This window comes from Papilio machaon, chromosome 16 (assembly GCF_912999745.1).
Source record: "Papilio machaon chromosome 16, ilPapMach1.1, whole genome shotgun sequence".
NCBI lineage: Eukaryota > Metazoa > Arthropoda > Insecta > Lepidoptera > Papilionidae > Papilio > Papilio machaon.
In genome coordinates this window covers 1,589,126-1,609,886 of record NC_060001.1, presented here as the reverse complement: position 1 = coordinate 1,609,886, position 20,761 = coordinate 1,589,126, and the positions used below count along the sequence as shown (strand labels likewise).

Genomic DNA, 20,761 nt, shown 5'->3' with positions numbered 1-20,761 from the left:
ATCACGTCTTTTACCTTTCATCTCCGTCCATTCTTAAGTTGAAAAGTGCTCTACATAAAGTTACATCTGTAGAATATTATTACGACAGGATACTATTGTGTAACTAAAATACTTACGACCCTCTTCCGGTTGTGTTTTGACTTTTAAAAGGTACGAGTTCTTACTTTTCGATCAAACCTAATGCCTTTTTATAAAGCTTCCTCCCATACGAATAATAATATCTCTACAAAAAGTTGGTAACTAATTCACATATTTTATTTATTAATCAAAACACATATGGCCTAGCCAAAAAAAAACTTAGACCGTGTTTCAAATACATTTTAGTTTAAACATACGTCAACCCTTTTATATTGTGACTCTAGTGCCCGATGGAACAGATTTTTGATAAAATTTGCGCTTCGTCGCCTCCACGATGAATTCTGCCGTGCCGAATTCGGACCGCTGCAAATTTGCCTGCAGGGTCCGATAGAAGGCATATAATCACATTGACCTCGAGTTAAAAAACGTTTTTAACCAAATAGTGTCTAATTAAATTTATTGTGGTAATACAGAAAAAAATATTTCACGGCTTAATTAATAATTTCTAAAGTCAGTCGCAATGATAAAAAAATCATTCATTAAGGGATATGTGTCGGGAATGTGTCCTGCCGCTTAGTTCATATGTTATATTTGAGCTAATACATTTATATATAACAGTATTGTTTCCGTTTGTATGACCTCACTGTGAATATAAAATAAACAGTACTTTCATAAAAGTTAATGAACTGTCACAGAAAATATTTAAATATGACAAAATATAAAAAGAAAGTTTTGTCACGAGATATCTTGGAATATTTTAAGGCATGTTGTCACTTCCTTGTGTTTGTGTTTGTTCGTTATTATAAAGGATTGTTGTCTTTTACAACGCTACAATGATGACGTGCGTCAGATCACGCGAACATCCAATTTGTTTATAACAAAACAAATTGTTACCACCCTTTGTTTTTGTCTTCCGACAAGTTATTCTTTTAAAGCCGTATTTTCATTATAAATGTGCTTTTGTTTCGTACGCGAATGCTAAGTCATTACAAGTTCTATGTAAAAGCATTTTGTTTACGATGCGTTACTATTCACAGACATGGGATATACGTATGTATGTACTTGTAATTTGTAGGTATAATACTCTACGATTATATTCTAATTACCTAACCTAACCTGAACTCGACGTAATGGTGAAGCGACTGTAGCCTATAGACCGTAATTGCAGGTGCGTTGCTTACCTTTAATCAGAAAAAGGGACTGACAAATAGAGAATGTTTCCCCTTTCTATGCGCGCCCTCCACCATAAAATCCATTTCCTTTCCGTCCTTTCTTTATAAAAAGAAAGAGGACTAAAATTAGGCGTCCGGAACGCACAATCATGCGAAGAAACGCGGAATTTCTTCCACTTCACTCCTGTCTTCTGTGTGGTCGTGATATTGCACTAGGCGTGCAACATATGTTGTTGTTGCTGGAGTTTACCTCTGTTAAACTCTTAATAAATTTGCACAAAGGGAGTTTGGTAGCCACTGATCTACTAGAATTAGTGATTTGAAGATTAAATGTCAGAGTTGAAACTAAGCTTTCTAGATATTTCGTCGGTTGAAAAGGATTACTTCGAAAACAATATCTGTTAATTTATTCCATCAGCTGGCAACCTTAGCGCCATCTCGTGCCGAGAACTCGATACACGAATCATTTTCTTTATGTAAATGAAAAGATTCCATTTGCATACAACTTTGCCCTTTTCTTTTAAAGATTCAGCACCCATTCCCGTTTCTTTCCCTTTGTCTCGAGTAGAGGACGATAGACTTAATGAACCAAATACGCTTTTTTTATTACACGTATACTTCAAATATTTACCAATATTCAATTTCTTTTTTCCATATAAGCGCTTTGTCGAAACTTATTTGATGACCTTTTTATTAACATCATTATTAAAAAGGATTTCGGGCAGCTCCTCGCATGAAAAGACTATTAGTGAGAAAGTTCTCGTAGCGTTATTGACAAAAATTGTGTTAGAATTTGTGCACTGGGCGTAAAGTACACCAACAAATCTGATACAAAATTTGTCGATGACGTTACGAATACGTCAACGCAATAGTTACCCAAATATTCATGTTAGACCCTTAAGTCACCATAGAATTGATCCAACATATTAACTGCAAGAATGTTATCTTCCTGTCAATCGAAAAATGGTCAGAATAAAATAAATATTTTTGCCATGTCTGTACCCGACACATCTGTGTTACGTATAAAGGCTTTGACTATGAGCAAACACGCTTCTGACCTGTTCAATAGTCGTCTTTTCGCCAAGATATGTGCCGACATAAAAATGTAACGTGAGAATAGAAGCGAATTGCTATCTCGCACAACGAGTTGTTAAAGCAAATAGTCTTTTATAACAACGTGAAAATATAAGTGATATTTTATGCTATGAATACTTCTTATGTGTTTATAATAAATATATTTATATTTAAATTATATTTACATAGCTGCTTGATAGCTATGTAAATATCACTGATCATTGATACGAATGCATTAAAATAAATACTCAAAACCCTAAGATCAGGAATTATGAAAAATTTTAAATTTCAGTGACGAAGACTGGTTTTTTACTTTATTAAGCTTTTTTCGTAGTCTCGGAGCAATGTTTTCTGTAGCACATTGCTACGCGTTGTGTTTCCTCCGTTGTACTGTATCATGAAGAACATAGCAATGTTTATTCGTAGCAAAAAAGCTACGTATCTTCATACCTATGTATCCCTGTAGCAATGTTGCGTGACCTCCACGGTAAAACCATTGAACCGTAGCTACGTAGCTCCAACAATCGTAGCTATTCCTTGTTACGAGCAGCGCTATATAGCCCACTTTTCATATAATAATATTTCTCTCAAATATAATGCTTGCCACTTGTCGCCTCCAGATGCTTATGACGTATGTAGCCTTATGGAAATGAAACTTAAAAATGGGAGTGATATATTTTCTTAAAAATAAATCAATTTTGTAATGTTGTTTAAATAATGAATATTGGTGTTTTCTAAAACCCATCAAACTTACTTTACGTTGGTGAAAAATTGATCAATTGATTGGTTATTTCACAAAAACAATGCGAAAAATTAAATTAACAGCAAAATGAAAAACACACCTTATTCAATTTGATTATAACAAAGCTGTGAACCGTCGGATAAAGGATTTGTTCGAGATTTATTGAAATGTAAAACAATCAACGTTGATAATTTAACGCCAGTTGATGACTCTTGATATAAAATTTATAATTTAAATTGATGTAGATAAAGCTCTTTAAGAATATTTTCATTTAATTTTCCTACTTTACAGTTCTTGAGAACCAGTATTAAAATGTTTGTCTTAATGTCTGAGTTTCCAGGCTTTTATTTCAGGTTATTATTACATACAATTAGGGCTTTGAAAAGGAATTGTGGGGAACCCAGCGTGTTCTGGTAACAATCCATTAATCTATTCATCCGTTTGCCTCCTTGTAAAACAAAAAAAAAAAACTATTAACTGGCGTATTTTCACATAGCTTATTAGTAGGTTATATGTGGAATGAACTCAAAATGAATACACTATGTAGATCATTAACAGTGCTATTTCAGTTCAAAGTAATTGAGCACATGGTTGCGCCCAGTGAAATGGAAATCCGACAGTTTCAATTTCGTATAAAGACATTCAGAGCATCCGTAGTACTCAATAAACGCCAAAACAACGCCGACGTGTTCAGACCATTAAGTTTCCCATTTCCCGAATTCGACACGAAACGAAAAGTAGAAAAAGGTTAAACGTTGAATTTTTAAGCGCGTTAAGAACATTGTATGCAGATGAAATCGTTGTGAATAGAACGAAAATGATTTTGTGTACAAACTATATTTTTGTGTACACAACCCATAAGTTGTATGAAAAACTCTTATGCCTGTCTTTCGGGATTATCGGGTTATTATGATTTATTACTGTGTACTAACTTAGGTAGAGATTTAATCTAATACGAGACATTACACAGAAGAAAAATTATTTCGTAATAGGTATATGAAATATTAGAAACAGCTAGAAGTTAAATAACTTCACAATTTATTGTTTATACTTCAGCAGTTACATTTTGCTATGAAAAATCCTTAATAAATACCTTAATTATCAAAGTAACTTACAAAAGAAAAACACTTTTAATAATTGTTGAACTGTTTTTAATAGAAACGTAGGAAACAAAAGCCGCAAATGTAGGTAATATATTACTCTCAGAAGCCAAAGTTTTACGGAACTTGGAGTGCGTTCTTTTTTAACCTGATGGAGCGTAAAATGCTCTAAGCCAGCTGAATTTCACCGCAACTTTCTCACAGAGGCTATTTTATTTAAGCCGTTTTAACAGCCTTTATTTCTCGTTCTATTTTTATTATTCCTTAGTAGAGTGGTTTGAAAAATCTTGAGTTATTTTTTTTTTGTAAACGTTGATCCACTGGAGCTGGATTCAAGAAGTTGTGTACTAAAGAAAATTCTTATGTCGAATGTACAATTTAAATTCAATAATCCTAACAGATTTAACTATAGGTTGATTTCCTTCTATTAAGTTGCGATTATATTTGTTTATAAATTTTGTCACATAAATTAGACTCTGCTCGCTGTCAGATTTTTCTCAATTTTGGTGCACACATTAGCCTTTTTTATATTTAGAGTCATTGTAAATCCAAGATAGGATAAAGATACGACATATTTTTGCAGAGCGCCCCCGACATGGCATGGGTATCAAATAAAAAGATTTAACTAGTAGAAATGAATAAAAATAATTTGATAAAAGTATTACTTGGCTTAAAATATCTTTTAACATTACTAGCTTTTGTTAAATACAAAAGATAAAGAACTAGAATTTATGTCTCTGTTGTTGTTACGTATCTGTTTTATTGAGTCGGAATCCTTGTGTTTAATTTTTAAATAATTTCTAAGAAATAATAATACGAAATTCGTTTGTTCTTTATGTTTAAAGTATACAGTAATTTGTATTACGATTTTTAACTATTTTTTTTTACTTTTATAGTAAAGGAAGGCTTAAAAAATGTCTTTGTGAAAGGTTTTTATTTAATTTTGACGTTATATAATCCCCTCGAGAAGTCCGGAGTTTACAAAGTGTCAGCGCCTTAAAAATGTTAAATTTAACTTCGAGTTTTATTCCATTTAAAAGTTGGGACTTTAACTCGGGTTTTTTTAACTTCTAGTTTTTTTTAGCTTGGTTATAAAATTTTTGTAAATTTATTATAGAAAATCTAGTAATTTCATTTTTTAGGTACATCATTAAAAATATTATATTGCAAAACGTTTTTAATAATTTTTTCATTGTCTTTAGTTTTTATTTATTTAAATAAACATTTTGTTGAATTAAGTAAATATTAAAATGTATAATTAAAAAGAAAAAACAAACCAATGTATCTTCTAAAGAAGCGAAGAATCCATTAATGATTTCTCATGTTTTACAAACATTTTAAGTGAAAATTTTCAGTAGAGTTTCACTTGGTTGCAGCGTGCACTCTGACAGCTTAATGGCTATCGTTCATTAACTCCTTAATTATAAAGCGCACTTTAATTAAACACGTCAGTTCACTCGCCAATTAAATGCTTAATTAAACAAAATTAATAATCTAAACAACAACTATGTAGGGATAATCTAATTAAATAAAACATATAAATTTTGGGAGAACTTAATTGTAAAAAAAATTATACTTTTATTTATTTCTAATTACAAAAATAGAATTGATTAATATTAATAAAAGAATATAAGAAAAAGGCCCTTATTTAATTTGATATTAAAACTCGTCATTTATAAGACGACTTAAGTCTAGAAAAATCTTAAATCTGATAGTATACCGGAGGCATGAAAACTTCAGCATTAAAAATAATAGCATCTACTGCGCGCAGACGTTCTGGCTTTCATAACTCTGGCCCATCGACTTAAACGGCACTTAACATTACTAGCAGCTAGAAGTTGCTAGGATACGAGATTTACGAGATTTTTCCGACCTCCTAGGCAATGCTTGGAGCTATTTTTACTCTTTTATTGTGACGTCATAAGATATATATAAAGGAAGTTTAATTTGTATGTAATAAAAGAAGCATTTATAATTATTACGTCATTTATAATATATCTACTGCGTATTTTTTTTATTACTTGATCATATAGTAAAAAGAACAGATTTAATTATTTGTTCACGGTGAATAAACTTCTGAATAAAACTTATAGGGAGTGTTAAGTCAATAATTTAGAAGATTATTTGTTAACGGTTAGACTCTAACCTATATAGGAAAATATTTTACCTTCAACCCTATCTATATTATTTGGGATAAGTACCTATGTTGAGGTTAGTAATATACTTTAAGTGGAGTTTGTAAGTTATTTAGTATATAAGGCGGTTAAGGTATTAATAAACCTTGTTTATAATAAACATGAATCATAGTTCAGACGCCATTAGAGTGTTACTAACTAGATCTTGGGCAAGTTTATCCTTTAGGGAACGTAATCCAAGCTTCATAACTTATCAAACAAAACTTTCAACGATGGCTGAAGCCTATAACTTTATTAAAGCGAGAATAAATTGTATTATAACTTGTTGAGTAACTTTCGATTGGTAATTGATGTAATATTGTATCAAATTCGAAAATTGAACACAATATTGCTATTAATCTGTTGTTTAGTAACTATTATTAAACTTAGTAACTATTGTTAAGTTTAGTAATTTCTATTATTAAATTAAGTAACAGAATTTTATTGAATTTTCATTTTATATGCTTTTAAAAGTAAATGAAAATCTTATTTTTCTGTAATCGTTTGTAATTTGTATAATATCTCGGCATTTATTTTTCCGCTACATTCATTTGTCTTTTTTTGTAAACTAGCTTTTGCTTGCGACTTCGGCCGCGGGAAAAATAAAAATCGTAGCAAGTTAGTTCTTCCAGATTATGTTCTACATCTTAGCCAAATTTCATCGAAATCCGTTTAACCGTTTTGGAGATCGTAACAAACATCCATCCAAATTTTCTGATTTATTATATTAGTAACAAGTTCTGATGCTCTATGTATGTTCTAAATGAAAATTCGAATTTCACTATTAGCAAATACTTGGAAACACGTACGGAACGTCTGGATGGGTCTTAAAGGCATCCGTTCTTTCGACAATAGCTTTAACATAGTACTAAGAGTCGTAGCTGAGGCAACGGTCCGCTGGGCAATAATAAGCGGCTTACAACGCTTGTGTGCACAGAACTTAACAATGGAGTAGAATAGACGCTTCTAATAGAAAATAACGACTGAATTTGAATAGTAAAATTGAATATGAGCATACCTTAAATGTAAAGAAAACGTGTGCAGGTATTGTGTTTAAATAAATATATATGTTCGATAATAATTGCGGCACTCAGAGTTTTATAAGGGTTATTTAAACAGTCGCTAAGTGTAAGGACGGAAACACATCTATGGCTCTTCTGGTGGAAGTACATGGGCGGCGGATCAATTAATATTACTAGAAAGCTGCTCTTTATTCCTTTTTTCCTATAAAAGTCTCATGTTAAATTTTAGATACTTAATTACCTCTTGATGATTCTGAGTACGAATTATGAGTTTTTGTTTCCCGTCATATATTAAGGGATAGCAGAAAAAAAATTAGGATAAGTGACATTAAATTTAATGTATTATATATACGTAGAAATATCCATATTAATGCTCTGCTTCATTGCCACGTAAAACTTTTTCAATTTATTTTCGATAGCTGACATCATCTCCATGTTCTAAAATAATAAACATTTTAAATAAGTTATGAGATTTTCTAAGTAAGTTGATGTTTGTACACGGAAAGAGTCGCTTGGAGATTCGCGAAGGTAAGTTTACAACTTTAATTAGATTTAGATCGATGTTATTCCTGGTGAGGGTGTAATTTAACTTTGAAATTTAAATTATTAGTATCGTGATGAAATATTTAGGCATATGATCTAGTTAGCAGTTTTAGGAAACTGTAAAAGAGTATAAATTGGTAATCAGGCAAATTGTCTCACTGAACACCACGATGCTACTAGCTCCATCTATATTCTGTGAACAGACACTGTCTTAGCCAAGTCGTCATGTGTAGTGTGTAAATATTATTTTTAAAGAATATGAATGACTATTTAATACCAACTATTTTAATATTTTTATTTGTTGACGTAAATATAAAAAACTTTAATTTTTTTATAACATTTCTTAGTGCTTAGCAATTTGTATTAAACTAAAAATAAATTAAATAAGTGTTAGGTGATTATGTCGGTAAACAAATCTTGTCTGGCTCGAATAAAAAAACGGTGACGGCGAGACATGAATACAACATGAAAGTGCAGAGGGTGTGCCTCAACCGCCCTCCGCGTCTCAAGTGCCAAATAATTTAGTTCGACGCCAGCAGGAAATGTAATGAATATTTCAGAGTATACAGGGGGATACAAAATATGTTTAACATATATAGATTAAAATTACATGTTAATCAGACGTTTATTCCGCTTTAAATAACTTACTCTTAATAAAGAGCTATTTTATAATTGATTTATGTTATATTAGCTGAAGTCGCAATGCCAAGGCGGAAAAATAAAGTCGAAAATATGTGAAAAGTTCAAATATACCCGATAGATATTTTATTTTATTAAATATTTTTAGGGCACAGTCTTGCTAGTGGATTAGTCCCAGTCCTATTAGAAAAATATTGTCTTTTATTTATATAGAAGATTAAGATAATATATGGTACTACTAAATATTTGAAAACACAATATTTATTTAATTCTAAGTCACTATTAAAATGTTAAAATTGTATTCATTTCAGTTTGTACAGAGTCTGCAGAAAGCTGCCGCCATTTCCATCTATATTTCAGTACACAAAGAAGGCTTTGTTGATCATAGCGCTGCAGGCTTTACGCTTCAGGAGGATTACCTGCTGCCTTTCTTCAAAAATTCTTTTCGCCAAGGAAGGTAAACTTTACAAGAAAATTTATACAACTTTTAAGTCCCTTTAAATTGTAAATATGACAAGAATAAGATTTATACTAACTGTAACGTTTAAAAGACATTAAAATGTTACTGCAATTGACAATTCTAGACTGGTTTTGCAAGATAAATTTATGTTTACTAGTTTTATATTAAAAGACCTATACTTCTTCTTGATTAATAAACATGAGTTACGTAGCAGTGTGTTCACACAACTAAGACCATGTTTGTCTTCCGTAGCGCTGCTACGTGTTAACGCTACGGAAGCTGCGGCGCTCGGCGCTTTGTTTAATTTGTTACGCGAACTTCTGAAAGCTTAAAGCTCTTTTATTACACAACCTACTTTATGAGAATTATATTTAAACGAAATTTGAATGAATTTTTAAGTACGACGGATTTTTTGCGAATATATTTGGTTAGAAAAACTTTGATCATTATAAAAGTACAGCCGGTTTATTAAAGATTTTTTTTTAATATAATATATGGTCATTTCTAATTTGTTTCCTTGTAATGACGTCCATGTTATGAAACGCCTATAATGAAGTACTGATTGATGTTGTGGCTCTATCTATCGGTGGATTAATGCATTTCAATTATATGCAAATGCATTCGAGCAAATTTATTCGTATGCTTGCAATAGAATATGTATGTATTGTTACGTATGTCATAACATTAGTTCTAAGAACCTTTTTCCACTTGCGCGTCTAATATCTATTTGGCTAAGATGTTGCCTACTTTTATCAATTAATAACATCAATAACCGTAGGTTAAATAGAGATAAATACAAAGATAACTTTATACTTTAAATGGTGATCTTGGTCTCAGAAACTCACGATTACGTAGTTATTTAAACTGTAATTGTTTTTTTATGTCGAAAGTCGACAAACGTGCAAACGGCTACCTGAGGTGACCGTTGCCCATAAATAAAATTGTAAAATGCTATCAGCTCCATCAAGGGGCATGAGTCTACCTACATGCACTTACAATGCTTTTTTTTTATTCCACGCGGACGAAGTCGCGGACGACAGCTACGAGATTAATAAAACATCGTTGGATTTTTTTTATAATCTTTAGTATATGTACATATTGTTAGGACTGTTGAGGGTAGTCTCAAAAAAGGTTTTATAAGGAAGCGTGCGCTGCTGCTCGAGGCAGTCTCTTTCCATTCGTCATTGCGGAACGTCTGACATTTTTGTTAATTTACGTTCGGTTTGAGTTTATACTACAGCGAGGATTATTATGAAGTAGAGTTAAATTCACTGTTTCGCTGTTAGTTTAATTCTTTTAAAATACTTTTGCATCAAATATCTTACATCAGAAGTGGGATAGGATCCACGTGATTCTATCCACTTTTGCTCACTCTGTGTTTGTGTTTGCATTTTCGTGAAAATAAATGCAAAGAGAAAAATGTCAGATCGTTACCGTGATAATTGTTGTAGTCGTAGCAAGTTGAGTCGATATCAAAGTCGTACCAGTGTTCGCGAAACATGGGTAGCGTGGACCAAGCCGTTTATTCTGCATGGGAATATGTGAGTAGTGAGGCTCACGCGCTGTCTGTGTATTTCACAGCAGACAGGATTGTGGACGCGATCTATTCAATTTGTACTGCGGTAAGATTGAACCAATATTTTTATATTTCAAGTTTTGATGCCAAATAAGTCAACATCAGACTTTTTCAATTAATTTAAATATGTGTTCTTTACTAAAGACTGAAATTGAATACCTCGATCAGTTTATTAGTGAGGGTCAGGTAAAGCCGAGTCGTGGCAAGATTTAACACATTACATGTCAACATGATTTTTTCATTTTAAAGTGAACTTGTAAGGCTAGTCGGTTGCGCTGAGCGTGTTAAGTCCTACCTGAGTCAGACGTATGTCATTATGTCATAATAGTCATTGATGCCCTTTATTAGTTCAGTTTGCTTTGTCCATGTATTGTCGAGATGCTCTGCGTTGCGTAGACTGCGGGATACCCAACTGCAGAAGTGAGATTGTGAACGGAATGTAAGACGTTCTGTATCAGGAGATGCTTCTAGGGTATTTTCAGGACTGACAAACTGCGGGTTGCCATTAATATCATGTAGAGGACGGACTGCGGGACGCTTGCCCTACATGGTGCCACGGTGAGGGGAGTGGACTCCCGAGACATGCTCTGCTTTTTTTTTTAACGGTGAGACATCTTATGTTCGTATGACACGCAAACGTCGTGCCTATGTTATACGAACGATTGTGTGATACTACTTGCGTATAAAAAGCGAACGTCGTGCCTATGTTATACGAGTAGTTATGTATCTGACATGTGTGTAATAAGCGAACGTCGTGCCTATGTTATGCACATGTAGATGACACATGATATGCGAACGTCGTGCCTATGTCATGTGCTGAAGTCATTTGTGTAGATGAACTATGCAAACGTCGTGCCTATGGTTCACTATGTTGTTGTAAACGAACTATGCAAACGTCGTGCCTATGGTTCACTATGTTGTTGTAAACGAACTATGCAAACGTCGTGCCTATGGTTCGCAAAGTTGCAAAGAAGTACAGGAGGACGAGGACGTCCTCCAGTCAGGAGAGGCCGTGTTAGGACTGTTGAGGGTAGTCTCAAAAAAGGTTTTATAAGGAAGCGTGCGCTGCTGCTCGAGGCAGTCTCTTTCCATTCGTCATTGCGGAACGTCTGACATTTTTGTTAATTTACGTTCGGTTTGAGTTTATACTACAGCGAGGATTATTATGAAGTAGAGTTAAATTCACTGTTTCGCTGTTAGTTTAATTCTTTTAAAATACTTTTGCATCAAATATCTTACAATATACTATTACGTATTGTAGTGCAATTTTATTTAATTCAGGCAAAATCCGCACCTGCGTAGTGTTGCCGCTTGTATAAATAATAGCTGTTTAAACATTCGTTAATCAAAACAAATTCGTATTCGCGTATTACTGTTTTAGTGTTCATAAATCATTATCATTATACCCTATTTTAAATTCATGTTAAATTTATGTCTTACTAATATTATGAATGTGGGAATTTAGGTGGATGTTCATTAGTATCTCCGGAACAGCTCAATAAAGAAATTGGGCACAAGTGTAGAACATAGTCTAGAACACATAGGCTACTATTTTTTTTTTTTAATTCCGCGCGAACGGAGTCGTGTTTGACAGCTAGTTTAATATAAAACTTAATAGAATACAGCACTTACCTGACACTCGTATGTGCCGTTGTCTCTTTTCTGCACAAACTTGATCTGTAAAGTCCAATCCTCTGAGCCCTCACCGTGTAGGACCTGGAAGGAGATATTATTTACGTTATACAACTTAAAACCATTTCTTTATAAGTTCAAATTATTTATACCATTGAAAATTCTTTGGGCAGGAATAACTCTCGGCCCTCCTTAGATGAACAGTTTTATCATACTTTGAACATTAATTTACGCATGTATCGATAATAATCAAACGTTGATTATCGATTGTATTACTTTTTAACAAATAGTGGACCTCTGGATATCGAATAGTTGCCAATAAAGTAAATGAAATCGTTGTTTAATCGCCGGCCATTAGAGCTACGGAAGCATCTCTATCGATGAGCAAAAACGTAGCAAATCGTTCTCGCGGCGATTTCATTTTAAACTATCTTAAAGCAAGCACGCGGATGTTGAATCAAATAGTTTCCCGATCAATTGACCAGTCGTTAGCTAGCGTCGACAATTTCTCGTCTAAATTAGACCGCATTAAATTACATATTCATTAGCTTTGGTCCAATGTTCATTTAAACTGTAACATTTGTAACAAACTGCCCATCCGTAATTATGTTTATTGACGTCGTTTTAATTAATACTAAAAAGTGGTTAACGCAATGCAAATTTACTGGTCCGCTATGATAAACATTGGTGTGTCAGCACCCGTACCAAACATTATTTTGTTTCGATAGGTTTAAATTTTTTTCTTTTCTTTCGAATTTAATAGAAATGAGATATTATGAAAATAACTACATAACCCGGAATGGTAGGCAGAGACTATGATCCTCCATTTGGTGAGGTTCTGACACACCTCTTGTACTTCTTCTTCATACAAACCTATCTAAACAACTTTACTTTTATAATTCTTTAATCAAAGACTTATTATAAATATATATGTTTGTATCATGAATTTAAACTTTGTAGCATTCCAAAATAAATCCATATAAAATAAATGACATTGTCAGCCAGTGACATGTATATATGGCATTTCTTATTTCTATTGAATTCTACTATAGTCGTATTTGCGTGCTGTTTTGATTTATTTCCTGATGATAACTGTCGTTGTAAATAAGGGATTGTTATTTACATGCATTTTTGTAATACTGTTATATATAAAATAATGGTCTACATAGACGATTAAACGTAGTTGTTAAAATTAAACTTTATTTACCTGGAATCGTTCGTCGTTTGTGTATGTAAATTTTCCGGAACTGAGAATGTGCCAGTCGCGTTTTCTAATCCACGACACTTGCTGGAAAAACAACACAACCTTACAATTACATTATACCGCTGTAACAACACCGATAAGCTATGCTATGAATTTTTTTTTCAATATTTGCTGTTTCATAACATAGCAGACGTTAAATAACTCTATGAAATCTATTAAATTGTAACAAGTAAATGTAAACTATAAATGCATCTCTTAAATCTCAAAAATATAATAGACGGCGAGTAGAGTACGATTGCCTTCTTGGGCTCACTCAAAGCAGGGATAACAGTCAAATAGTGAAATCTGATAAAAGTTAAAAAAAAAACTAATTCCAGATACAAAAAATACTTACCCCTCGTTCGTTCAAGTGACCGACGAGACAATGCAAGTAGGCTGTGCCACCAAGTTGCGCAGTGACATTGCTCACTGAGTTGTTGGCTGTCACATCTGACGACGGCTGCGCTCGCCAGCCGCGCGACCGTGACGTGCCGTGGTGTCCTGAAACATGTTCATTTTACTAGAAATTGAAAGAAAGGAAAATGGCAACTAATGGCCGATAATAATCCATCTAGATCAATTATTCTTGTCTAAGGCATTTTTTAAGGCTTTCAATCGATTTGATTCGGATTTAACCGGTGTCTGGATCGCAACAGTGACAGAAATACTTGAGTGCAATCCATTTTTGTATACCTTCCTATACAAAGTAAATGAATAATCGTCAGATCCATATAAAGTCTAGATTTTTGGATTCGGCCGTTAATGTCTTACATATAACTCCGTCACTGGTGATTTCATCGTTTTGTAAAAATATTAAAGTCATTTTAAAATTCCATATTCGTTTTAAACAATACAAACAATTGTCGCGCCAAAAGCCTTTCTAAAACTCCGGTTAGATTAATATGTGTGGGCGTGTAGAAAATATAATCAAGCTTTACATACAGGGTGTTGCTAAGAGCGTAATACGCGCCTAGATTAAGGCTGCGGGCTGCGGTCAGCGGTTAGTTTACGGTCTCTTGTCGCCGCGATTACGAGCGCGTCTGATATTTGCTCGAACTCCAAATTACATGTACATTTTCCTTTTTTATACAACTGATATTGCTCGGGTCCGGGGTAATATGGATAATGTTGGGAATAAAATTATTTTGTTTGTTTAGGTTATATTTCATAGTTTCTTTTGTTTTTACAAAGGTTTACAAGACCAGGGGCATAGCACGAAAATTCTCGTGTTAGGTCTCAGTTTTTTTTAGGACGATTGAATGGAGGCCAGAAACTTCTATTGTTTTTCTTACGTTGATTTACTCAACTTTATTATAGTAATTTTATTGAGAATGAGTTTACAAAAATGTGGTATCTATTTTAAATTTTCTTAAAGTTTATAGTTACATAGTCAAATATTTTCTTTATTTCTCCCGTGTATAGATCGTGGCTCGTAAAAATGCAAATAAGGGTTGTATTTCCTCGCATAATACAAATTTATACTCTCCAACGATACAGTATAGAGTCCCGCAATGCGTACGTTATGTGTGTATTAACGTTACGTAAATTCTTATTTATATAAATCGTTAAAGTTTTTTTCTGATACAAGAAAACAAATGAATGTGTATCCCTGATCATAACTAAATGACGTTACTGACATTCACTGCAATCAAAAGAGTTACATCGCTACGTATATTATCAGATATCTATAGATAAGGAATAAGAGAAGGCGAATAATCTGGGAGCGGGGGGAGGATTAGAAATAATTTGTAGTAATTGTAAATTTTAGAGCATCGGTAGCTCAGGGGTTAAGCACTTGACTTGCAATCAGCAGGTCGTGGGTTCGAATCCCGCCATGTACCAACCAATGTGTTTTTCGATTTTCGATTTACATATGTACATTCGACGTTCGTACGGTGAAGGAAAACATCCTGATGCAATCCACACATATGTGTGAATTCCCAGGAGAAAATGATGGCGACAGAACCACCCGTCACGTTCCGTCTCCTGATATGGCGAAAAGTGGATTGCGTAGGTTTATTTGGCCACACCAATTGGAGGTCCGTGATCTCTGCCTACCCCTCTGAGTTACAAGCGTGAGTTGTGTGTGTAAATTTGAACACACTTCATCTCTATGTTCTGTAAGGACTATGAATTTCTAAAGGCTGTTTTTGTTTGTGATATGTTGTGAGGTACTCTATCCAGTTGCTGATTCATTTCAAATACTACTTAATAAAAAAATATATTATGTGTGAACGCAGCAAATCTTTAACATTAACATTTTTGAAATATATAATACATCAAGCACATAATTATTGTTTTAAACCATCTTCATAGTACGAGCGTAGTAATTTCAAATGTAACGTGCATCTAGATTAGGGGTGCGGTAAAGCTTGGCTTTAGTGGCACTTGTCGGCGCGTTTACGACCGCGGCAAGGCTTTGGCTCGCTGCGGCGGTGTGTTTGTCTTTTTCAATTGTAATTATCTAAAGCGTATACTCTTCGCTTTAATTAAATATCTAATATAAGGAATATACTCAGTTTGTAAGAATAGAAAATAGAAACATACGAAAATTTTATGAAAAAAACGTTATCCTTTGTTGTTGAAAACATGATTAAATTCATCAATAGACAGATAGGTGTTATTTAAAGTGTTTTTTATATATGAAAAAATAAAATTATTTTCACAGTAAAGAATGTTGAGAATTAATAAAATTTTTCGACATTACTATACTATGATTTGACCGTCGGTTTCTGAGACCAAAATATCTGTCTAAAACATATTGTTATGTTTGTTTTGTCAAAGATAAAGACAAGGATGGTGATATGTTTTATACAGATATTTTGGTCTCAGAAACCAACGATAAGTCATAGTTTTAAAAATAATCTTCTATGTATAAATCTAGGTGAACTTACAATGAAAATCCTGTTTTATTTATTTGAACGTTATTTCGTTCTTTGCTCGATAATTTGGTTAAATTACCTTTGCTTCAATCCACTTTTTACAGAGCTTTATGAACGAAAAGAGTTTCTAAAATATAGTTGATCTGACAGTATACTTGTGGATTTATGATTAAGGATTTTTCTTTTCCCAATGTTAAGTTTTTTAAAATGTTTATATGGCTTGTGTAAAAAGATTATTTAAAGAAGAATTATAAATCATTCGTCATTTTCGTCATAGAGAAAAACAAAACAAACAAACATACTTATTTCAATGTTTTGTTTTATATGTCAAAAGATGGTTTATGTTAAAAATTATTGAAGAAATCGAACCAAAAACCTTTATATTAAGTTTTATAATTTAATAAAATACATATATCAATAAATACGAATAACACTGAGCGATATTATATTATTTTTAAGATCTTATCACATTACTTTATACATTTTATCTGGAATAAAATGTTTACGGCAAAATGTTTGATTTAATATTCTTATCGTAAGTATTCTTATGCAGAGGCCGCGATGCGCACTTCAGACGTACGAGTACAAAGTACGGATTTACTTTTTACGTCACCCTGTTTAGATTGGCTGAGACTTTGACGATAATAAAATTGTCTAGAGTTGTTTTTTAAGAAATCTGAAAAAAACTACAACATTAAATTTAAAATAAGATACAGTGAAACTTGGTTAAGTGGGACCTGGATAAGTGAGAAACCTCCATAACTGGAACTCATGCTGAGGTCCCAACACTTTGGCACTGAATTACCTCTGTTAGTGGGACGAGGTAAACCTCTATATCTGAGATTTGTTCTTTCGATTTATCATCATAGTTACCTCTATAACTGAGACAGCGAGTAAATTTTATATGCATAAACCTCTGTAACTGAGATAACATTGTTTGTTTACTCATTCTTATTCTACCCACAATTTCCACACGTAATTCCAAGTACGTAAGTACAAATTTTGAGCTTCGATTACCTTCAGTTTTAGTTTCGCTTTACTATCATACAGATGTTTATTTGAAAAATGTCAAACTGAAATAACTGAAATAACCTGTATTCTCACCTCTATTAATGGAACCCTATGTAAATGAGACAGATATTTATTTATACCTGTATATCTGAGACACTGGGTAAGTGGAATATCTCTATAAGTGAAACGACATCGCAGGTCCCTTGATGTCTCACTTAACCAGGTTTCACTGTACATACAATTTAAAATATATTTTCACAATTTTTTAAATAAATGTCTGTGTTCAATTGAAACAGATATTTTTTGAATTTTATAATGAATTCTAGGATTTAAATAGAGGCTTAAATTATTTTAATGAATTCAAAATTCGGCTATTGAAAGTTACGTAGAATTTTCAATTAAAATTTTACTGAGACATAATTTTGTCAGTCAAATTCAAGACTCGTTAATAAGAATTTGTTTACATTAAACTTATTATTATGTGCAGTCATAGAAATCTAATAAAAGTAGAAAATAAATATTCACGTATTAAAAATTCTGTGTGCGGTTAATTTTAATTATAATCTTTCAAATGAAAGATGCCATCTCTTAACAAGCAATCTAATGTAGCGAGCGTATATTTAAATTAGTCGCAGCAATTTGTTATTACGATAGTAGAAAATACCCGCCGCATAAATCGTAATTGACTTATGCACCAACTTAAATGGAATTTGTATTTGCTCTAAAAGAAAGCGGGCCTAAGAAATTTAGGAAATGTTTCATTTTTTATGAGAAAAGTTTAAATTCGAGGTGAATCTTGCGAGTGGCCAGACAAATAAAAGTAATATTGGTCTGAGAAAACATAGTTTTTTAACACTGTAATGTGAAATAAAATATGTCAAACTTAGCTATATTTTTAGTTTACATCAGATTTCGTTCGATGAATAAATACGATTCCATTCTAAATCTTCATTTCTATTTGGCTAAAGTCTATACAAAGTTTGTCTATGTATCTAGAGTACACTAAAGATTTAATTGTATTAAAGAAATAGAGAATCAACGATGTAGGTGTGTTGCCACATTACTACAAAACATCATGAGGTATTGTTCTTAAGCGTGTGTGAGAAAATACTATAAAAAAATATATGGATATAACTTCATGCAACCGAAGTCATCTTTATCAATGAATTTTTCAATATCTAATAGTATATAGTTTATATGTTTATTCTAACATTTTACTCTTACAATAAAATACAGATAAAATGGGTTACAATTAAAAAACAACAACGTTTTCTGTAGCTTTATTGTTTTTGTAAATTACTCGTACGTATTCTCAAAGCGGTGAATACTACATTTTAATTGAGTTCTGTTTGTATTAACTAGGTCTTTGTTGATATAGAATGGATACAAACAGATATATTATGAAAAAATATATCTAATTATTTAAAAACATTGAGTAATGTATAAGTTCTGTAAAAGTTCTGTAATAAGTAAGCTCTTGAATATTACCTTGCTTGTGTATACAAATAAAGGATCCACTGACTTTTTTTATTTAATTTTATTTGTTGTTAAAAATACTTTTTGTATTTCAGATGTCAATAATTCCAAATACACATGTTTTTATAACATCTGGTGAAAAACAAAAAAACGGAACGTTTTCTATAAACTCCCTAAGAAGTTGTAACGGCCTACCTTTTCTAGAATTTATAGGAACAAAAACATCCCACGCTAACCTTTAGTTTCAGCGTACGGTGTCATAAGTTAACCCCTTGTCACATTTGGCACTTTAGGCTTACATGAAATATGGAAACCAATATCCATTATCCCTGTTTACCCTATTTTATGTAAAGAAACTAGATTGAAGGTGAAATTCAAGATTATAAAATGACCCAATACTTTATTTTGAAAATATAAATATTCTAATAGTTTAAAGTATAGATGTAATTTCTTTAATACAGATAAAAAAAACTACGTATATAAAAGTATTTAGTAGGAAAAGCTGGAATGTAGTAATTACCAACAAACTTCCTAACATTCGTAAAACTGGAAAAAAAATTAATCAAAGGTTTGAATTGTTTCGTAATAAAAGCAGGGGCCGTAGTTCAGTTTTAATCCAGGATTTTCGATTGAACAAACAAATTGCTGTATAGTAACGGACAGATTGTGTTTTTCGTTTGGCAGGTTATTAATTATTTAAACTGCTACATTATTTAAAGCCAACAACGTTTTTAAACGACGGCTTTTATTTGATACGATGTTATTTTTTTATATAATCGCTCAACTCATGACCACAATTGTATTTATAGATGTTTGTAAAATTTCATCTAAATCCCTTTTGGAGGAGCACCACCCTGCCTATATTACTCGTAAGTAAGTGCGAAAGTGTTCTACATTTGCTTTATAAGTAACTTGACGCAGACCTAATCCAAATTAGATGGAATTCTGACTCAAATTGCGTTTCGAATACGACCGCACATGCTCCGCGGTTTAGGGGTACTAAGTACTTTATATATTTCATTAATCTTGAAGATTTTTATTTATAAACGGGACTAGCTGTCGCCCGCGACTCCGTCCGAGCGGAATTAAAAAATCTTAATTAGCCTATGTGTTCTTCCAGACTGTGTTTTACATCTATACCAAATTCCATCAAAATCTATGCAGCTATGATGGAGATACCTTGTAAAATATATACATTCATCTAAAGTTTGAACATTCGCATTTATAATATTATTAAGAAGTAAGATTAACTTATATAGGAACGGCTAAAACACTCACGTATATATATCCGGTGTCGTCACCGACTAGTTTCGAGCCCATCGGGGGCCCTTCAGTCACATTTCACCTTCAGGGCTCTAAACTAGTCGGTGCCGACACCGGATATATACACGTGAGTGTTTTAGCCGTTTCTATATAAGTTAATGATAATGTCTCACGAAAGGTTGAATAATTTAAGTAAGTTTAATTACTAGCTTTCATTTAGTTTAACTTGTCCCGATGTTTGTCATCAAATAATACAAATTAAATTTGAAGCACTTCCCGGTTACACAATGCAATATTATAATGACAGAGTGCTGATCTGATGATGGATTTAAAAGATGGCCACAGTAACTTTGCAATGAAGCAACACATCATCGAGTTTGGGCTCGTTTAAATCATCATGACGAATAGTTCTTCTGTTGAATTTTGATTTATTTTAATTACTTACTAATTATTATAAACATGTTTGAAGGCATCTGCACAAGAGCTCAACAGATCTCGATGAAGTTTGGCATAGACGTACAACATGGTTAGTAAGAACACATAGGCAAAGTCTCTGGCCACAGCTAGTGTTTCTATAAATTTAGGTAAACCTCTGTGTCAATCAGACTCAATGTAAAATAAAAGAAGATTACATTTTGTTTAACTTATAACTTTTTGTCACGTGGTATGAAAAA

The 20,761-nt window shown here is 32.6% G+C and overlaps 1 protein-coding gene across 3 annotated transcripts in view; it reads right to left on the bottom strand.

Annotated features, from left to right (window-relative positions):
- LOC106715819 (hemicentin-2) overlaps positions 1 to 20,761 on the bottom strand; it is a 102,525-nt gene that overhangs the window by 7,395 nt on the left and 74,369 nt on the right. For all 3 annotated transcript variants that reach the window (XM_045681507.1, XM_014509176.2, XM_045681506.1), the window contains exons 3-5: positions 13,811 to 13,956; positions 13,420 to 13,500; positions 12,213 to 12,296 (exon numbers count right to left, since the gene is read on the bottom strand). In XM_045681507.1, coding sequence (XP_045537463.1) covers positions 12,213 to 12,296; positions 13,420 to 13,500; positions 13,811 to 13,956 — 311 coding nt within the window. The remainder of the gene's footprint in view (positions 1 to 12,212; positions 12,297 to 13,419; positions 13,501 to 13,810; positions 13,957 to 20,761) is intronic.